Below are 7,072 nucleotides of genomic sequence, written 5' to 3'. Positions count from 1 at the left end.
ATCATTCATCCATCATCCATCCATTCATCCATCATCCATCATCCATCATCATCTTCTTCCTCTTATCCGGGGTCAGCTCATGAGGCAGCAGATGAAGCAGGTCATTCCAGACATTCTTCCTCTCAGCAATGCTTTCCAGCCTCTTCCTGGAGGATCCCGAGGAGTTCCAGGCCAGATGAGATCTATAATCCTCCAGGGGTTCTGGTTCTACCTGGGGTCTCCTCCAAGAGGACATGGTCAGAAAACCTCAAAGGAAGTCTCCCTGGAGGATCTGATTCAGATGTTCAAACACCCTCCACTGGTTCCTTCCGAGATAAAGGATCAGCAGCTCCACTCTGAGCTCCCTTCAGATGTCTGATCTTCTCCTCCTATCTCTAAGGTTGAGCCCAGACACCCTACAGAGGAAGCTCATTTCAGACGCTTGTACCACGATCTCATTCTTTGGGTTACTACCAGAGCTCATGACCATAGGTGAGGGTTGAATCGTAGATGGATGGTAAACTGAGATCTTCTCCTAGAGAATCAGCTCCCTCTTCACACCATGGTTCAGTACAACGCCTTCATTTCTACAGCCAATCCTCCTATCAGAGCGGAGTGTAGCCCTCAGACACAGTCCTCAGCCGAAAACCCTCCCTCAAACAGAAAAATGAAGGAAGACGAAATTGGCGCCCTGTTGTTGACAACAGATCCGGTAATGTACAAAGCTGCTTGCAGGAGATGCCTGTTTTTCTCCACTGCTGGATGGCATCAGGGTGAGATGGGTCAGAAGAACAGCTCAGGTGGTGATGAGGCCCAGAGCAGAAGATGTTGTTACTGTGTGTTACTGTGTGTTATTGTGTTACTGTGTGTTACTGTGTGGTACTGTGTGGTACTGTGTGTTATTGTGTTACTGTGTGTTACTGTGTGTACTGTGTGTTATCGTGTGTTATCGTGTGTTACTGTGTGTTATTGTGTGTTATTGTGTATTACTGTGTTTACTGTGTGTTATTGTGTGTTATTGTGTGTTACTGTGTGTTACTGTGTGTTATTGTGTTACTGTGTGTTACTGTGTGGTACTGTGTGGTACTGTGTGTTATTGTGTTACTGCGTGTTACTGTGTGTTACTGTGTGTTATTGTGTTACTGTGTGTTACTGTGTGTTACTGTGTGGTACTGTGTGTTATCGTGTGTTATCGTGTGTTACTGTGTGCTATTGTGTGTTATTGTGTATTACTGTGTTACTGTGTGTTATTGTGTGTTATTGTGTGTTACTGTGTGTTACTGTGTGTTATTGTGTTACTGTGTGTTACTGTGTGTTATTGTGTTACTGTGTGTTATCGTGTGTTACTGTGTGTTATTGTGTGTTACTGTGTATTACTGTGTTACTGTGTGTTATTGTGTGTTACTGTGTGTTACTGTGTGTTATTGTGTTACTGTGTGTTATTGTGTTACTGTGTGTTACTGTGTGGTACTGTGTGTTATCGTGTGTTATCGCGTGTTACTGTGTTACTGTGTGTTACTGTGTGTTACTGTGTGTTATTGTGTTACTGTGTGGTACTGTGTGGTACTGTGTGTTATGGGTGTTACTGTGTGTTACTGTGTGTTACTGTGTGTTATTGTGTTACTGTGTGGTACTGTGTGGTACTGTGTGTTATCGTGTGTTATCGTGTGTTACTGTGTGTTACTGTGTGTTACTGTGTTACTGTGCGTTACTGTGTGTTATTGTGTTACTGTGCGTTACTGTGCGTTACTGTGTGTTACCGTGTTACTGTGTGTTACTGTGTGTTATTGTGTTACTGTGTGTTACTGTGTGTTATTGTGTGTTACTGTGTTACTGTGTGTTACTGTGTGTTACTGTGTGTTATTGTGTTACTGTGTGGTACTGTGTGGTACTGTGTGTTATCGTGTGTTATCGTGTGTTACTGTGTGTTACTGTGTGTTACTGTGTGTTACTGTGTTACTGTGTGTTACTGTGTGTTACTGTGTGTTACTGTGTTACTGTGTGTTACTGTGTGTTACTGTGTGTTATTGTGTTACTGTGTGGTACTGTGTGTTATCGTGTGTTATCGTGTGTTACTGTGTGTGTTACTGTGTTACTGTGCGTTTACTGTGTGTTATTGTGTTACTGTGCGTTACTGTGTTACCGTGTGTTATCGTGTGTTACTGTGTGTTACTGTGTGTTACTGTGTGTTACTGTGTTACTGTGCGTTACTGTGTGTTATTGTGTTACTGTGCGTTACTGTGTGTTATCGTGTGTTACTGTGGCGTTACTGTGCGTTACTGTGTGTTATTGTGTTACTGTGTGTTATTGTGTTACTGTGCGTTACTGTGTGTTATCGTGTGTTACTGTGTATTATTGTGTATTATTGTGTGTTACTGTGCGTTACTGTGTGTTACCGTGTGTTACCGTGTGTTACTGTGTGTTACTGTGTGTTACTGTGTTACTGTGCGTTACTGTGTGTTATTGTGTTTACTGTGCGTTACTGTGTGTTATCGTGTGTTACTGTGTATTATTGTGTGTTACTGTGTGTTACTGTGCGTTTACTGTGCGTTACTGTGTGTTATTGTGTTACTGTGTGTTATTGTGTTACTGTGTATTATTGTGTGTTTACTGTGTGTTACTGTGCGTTACTGTGCGTTATACTGTGCGTTACTGTGTGTTATTGTGTTACTGTGTGTCTATTGTGCTACTGTGCGTTACTGTGTGTTACTGTGTATTATTGTGTATTATTGTGTGTTACTGTGCCGTTACTGTGTGTTACCGTGTGTTATCGTGTGTTACTGTGTGTTACTGTGTGTTACTGTGTTACTGTGCGTTACTGTGTGTTATTGTGTTACTGTGCGTTACTGTGTGTTATCGTGTGTTACTGTGTATTATTGTGTGTTACTGTGTGTTACTGTGCGTTACTGTGCGTTACTGTGTGTTATTGTGTTTACTGTGTGTTATTGTGTTACTGTGCGTTACTGTGTATTATTGTGTGTTACTGTGTGTTATTGTGTGTTACTGTGTGTTACTGTGTGTTATTGTGTGTTACTGTGTGTTACCGTGTGTTATCGTGTGTTACTGTGTGTTACTGTGTGTTACTGTGTTACTGTGCATTACTGTGTGTTATTGTGTTACTGTGCGTTACTGTGTGTTATCGTGTGTTACTGTGTATTATTGTGTGTTACTGTGTGTTACTGTGCGTTACTGTGTGTTATTGTGTTACTGTGTGTTATTGTGTTTACTGTGCGTTACTGTGTGTTATCGTGTGTTACTGTGTATTATTGTGTATTATTGTGTGTTACTGTGCGTTACTGTGTGTTACCGTGTGTTATCGTGTGTTACTGTGTGTTACTGTGTGTTACTGTGTTACTGTGGCGTTACTTGTGTTATTGTGTTACTGTGCGTTACTGTGTGTTATGTGTTTTACTGTGTATTATTGTGTGTTTAACTGTGTGTTACTGTGCGTTACGTGTGTTAATTGTGTTACTGTGGTTATTGTGTTACTGTGCGTTACTGTGTATTATTGTGTGTTAACTGTGTGTTATGCGTATTACTGTGTTACTGTGTGTTACTGTGTGTTACTGTGTGTTATTGTGTATTACTGTGTTTACTGGTGTTACTGTGTGTTACTGTGTTACTGTGTGTTACTTGTGTGTTATGTGTGTTACTGTGTGTTACTGTGTGTTACTGTGTATTTATTGTGTGTTACTGTGTGTATTGTGTGTTACTGTTGTGTACTGTGTGTTTATTGTGTGTTACTGTGTGTTACTGTTGTGTTACTGTGTATTATGTGTGTGTTACTGTGTGTTATGTGTGTTACTGTGTGTTATGTTGTACTGTTACTGTGTGTTACTGTGTGTTACTGTGTGTTTGTGTAACTGTGTGTTATTGTGTTTACTGTGTGTTACTGTGTATATTGTGTGTTACTGTGTGTTACTGTGTGTTACTGTGTTACTGTGTGTTACTGTGTGTTATTGTGTGTTACTGTGTGTTATTGTGTGTTACTGTGTGTTACTGTGTGTTATTGCGTATTACTGTGTGTTACTTGTGTGTTACTGTGTTACTGTGTGTTACTGTGTGTTACTGTGTATTATTGTGTGTTACTGTGTGTTACTGCGTATTACTGTGTTTACTGTGTGTTACTGTGTGTTACTGTGTGTTATTGTGTGTTACTGTGTGTTACTGTGTGTTATTGTGTGTTACTGTGTGTTACTGTGTGTTACTGTGTGTTTCTGTGTGTTATTGTGTGTTACTGTGTGTTATTGCGTATTACTGTGTTACTGTGTGTTATTGTGTTTATTGTGTGTTACTGTGTGTTATTGTGTGTTATTGTGTGTTACTGTGTGTTTACTGTGTGTTATTGTGTGTTACTGTGTGTTACTGTGTGTTATTGTGTGGTACTGTGTGTTACTGTGTGTTACTGTGTGTTTTGTGTGGTACTGTGTGTTACTGTGTGTTACTGCGTATTACTTTGTTACCTTCAGACTGGGCAGGTCGCTGCTCTCCCTCCACACTCATTGGTTGGATCTCTGGAGGTTCACAGTAGAGGTGAGTGCTGTCCAGGGTCTTCACCTGACATTCCTGGTCTCCCAGTCGAGCCGTCACCTCCTGACGGGACATGGCTCTGGTCAGTCCAGACCCTGAAGGACGGAACCAGGACACAGGGTCAGACGGTCTACTGAGTCCACCGGGTCAGAACATCTGGGAGTCGGTTACTCACCTCCACAGCGATCACTCCTCCAGGTTTTGAACCGGTACGGAACATCTGGAGCCTCACGGTTAAGAGGGAACAACTCCGGGTTCGGATAGTAGGAGAAACTTTTACCCTGAGAGACAGACAGGCAGACAGTCAGAGAGACAGTCAGACAGACAGACAGACAGACAGTCAGACAGACAGACGGGTACCTTGATGCTCTCATAGTGGACCCTGACGTTGTCCAGCTGGAACCAGATTCCTTTAACTTTGAGCTCAGGGGACACGGTGGGAGTGAGACAGGTCATCTGAGAGGACGACAGGACGGAGCAGTGCTCTGACACCTGGGAGGCAGACAGACAGGTCAGACCAGGTAGAGGGACATGTCCATATATGTTCAGTAACCAGAGCTAGCATCTGATTGGATGTCTGTCCCACCGTTGTCATGGTGCTGTTGAAGACCAGCTGCTGCTTGGCAGTGAGCAGAGCCAATCGTCTTCTCCGTTTCACTCTCTGGACCTCCACAGGCTCCACCCACACAGCTAGGATTGGCTGCTGCACCACGTCCAGGTTCCTGCCTGTCACCATGACGATGCGGCCGCCGCTGAGGACAGGAAGACGACACCATATTAGGACATACAGGTAGAGCCCCTCAGCGACGGTGGATGGTGATTGGTTCTTACGCGTAGAAGCTCTCTGCAGGCGCCGCGTCAGTGATGACGGGGTCGTCAAGGTAACGGAAGGAGATGTCTGGGACAGTCCGCTCAGCTTTACCGAAGAAAACACGAACTGGGACGCCACCGGTCCGATTACTGGGACCAGTCTGGCACTCCAACTGGGTGTCATTCACCTCATCCACTCTGAGACACGGAGACAGTTCAGTACAGCAGCAGTACTGGTAGTAGTAGGACAGGACTAGTAGTTCTACTGGTAGTGGTAGGACAGGACTAGTAGTTCTACTGGTAGTGGTAGGACAGGACTAGTAGTACTACTGGTAGTGGTAGGACAGGACTAGTAGTTCTACTGGTAGTTGGTAAGACAGGACTAGTAGTTCTACTGGTAGTAGTAGGACAGGACTAGTAGTTCTACTGGTACTCGTAGGACAGGACTAGTAGTTCTACTGGTACTAGTAGGACAGGACTAGTAGTACTACTGGTAGTGGTAGGACAGGACAAGTAGTTCTACTGGTAGTAGTAGGACAGGACAAGTAGTACTACTGGTAGTGGTAGGACAGGACTAGTAGTACTACTGGTAGTAGTAGGACAGGACTAGTAGTACTACTGGTAGTGGTAGGACAGGACAAGTAGTTCTACTGGTAGTAGTAGGACAGGACTAGTAGTTCTACTGGTAGTAGTAGGACAGGACTAGTAGTACTACTGGTAGTAGTAGGACAGGACTAGTAGTTCTACTGGTAGTGGTAGGACAGGACTAGTAGTTCTACTGGTAGTAGTAGGACAGGACTAGTAGTTCTACTGGTACTAGTAGGACAGGACTAGTAGTTCTACTGGTACTAGCAGGACAGGACTAGTAGTACTACTGGTAGTGGTAGGACAGGACTAGTAGTACTACTGGTAGTGGTAGGACAGGACTAGTAGTACTACTGGTAGTGGTAGGACAGGACTAGTAGTACTACTGGTAGTGGTAGGACAGGACTAGTAGTACTACTGGTAGTGGTAGGACAGGACTAGTAGTTCTACTGGTAGTGGTAAGACAGGACTAGTAGTTCTACTGGTACTAGCAGGACAGGACTAGTAGTACTACTGGTAGTAGTAGGACAGGACTAGTAGTACTACTGGTAGTGGTAGGACAGGACTAGTAGTACTACTGGTAGTGGTAGGACAGGACTAGTAGTTCTACTGGTAGTGGTAAGACAGGACTAGTAGTTCTACTGGTAGTAGTAGGACAGGACTAGTAGTTCTACTGGTACTCGTAGGACAGGACTAGTAGTTCTACTGGTACTAGTAGGACAGGACTAGTAGTACTACTGGTAGTGGTAGGACAGGACAAGTAGTTCTACTGGTAGTAGTAGGACAGGACAAGTAGTACTACTGGTAGTGGTAGGACAGGACTAGTAGTACTACTGGTAGTAGTAGGACAGGACTAGTAGTACTACTGGTAGTGGTAGGACAGGACAAGTAGTTCTACTGGTAGTAGTAGGACAGGACTAGTAGTTCTACTGGTAGTAGTAGGACAGGACTAGTAGTACTACTGGTAGTAGTATGGAGAGGACTAGTAGTACTACTGGTAGTAGTATGGAGAGGATTACTGGTACTACTGGTGAATGAATGAATGAATTTCTTATTATTGTGTCTTACATACATTCAGTATGCCAGCCCTAACATGGGCTTATAAGACACCAAAATACACACCAAGCCAGTTGCCAGCAGTAGGTAGAATAAACACATTTTAGAATTT

At 43.6% G+C, this 7,072-nt stretch overlaps 1 protein-coding gene across 1 annotated transcript in view; it reads right to left on the bottom strand.

The window, feature by feature from the left end:
• Positions 1–546: 546 nt before the first annotated feature.
• The window catches only part of LOC110968357 (plexin-B1-like), a 40,494-nt gene continuing 33,968 nt past the window's right edge, over positions 547–7,072 (bottom strand). The window contains 6 exon segments of the mRNA XM_051949686.1: positions 547–578; positions 4,443–4,604; positions 4,685–4,790; positions 4,870–5,001; positions 5,096–5,261; positions 5,341–5,517. Of these exon segments, the coding sequence (XP_051805646.1) occupies positions 547–578; positions 4,443–4,604; positions 4,685–4,790; positions 4,870–5,001; positions 5,096–5,261; positions 5,341–5,517 (775 nt within the window).

This window comes from Acanthochromis polyacanthus, chromosome 6, assembly GCF_021347895.1.
Source record: "Acanthochromis polyacanthus isolate Apoly-LR-REF ecotype Palm Island chromosome 6, KAUST_Apoly_ChrSc, whole genome shotgun sequence".
Classification (NCBI taxonomy): Eukaryota; Metazoa; Chordata; class Actinopteri; family Pomacentridae; genus Acanthochromis; species Acanthochromis polyacanthus.
The sequence above is the reverse complement of the archived record's forward strand: the minus strand, read 5'-3'. Positions and strand labels throughout refer to the sequence as shown.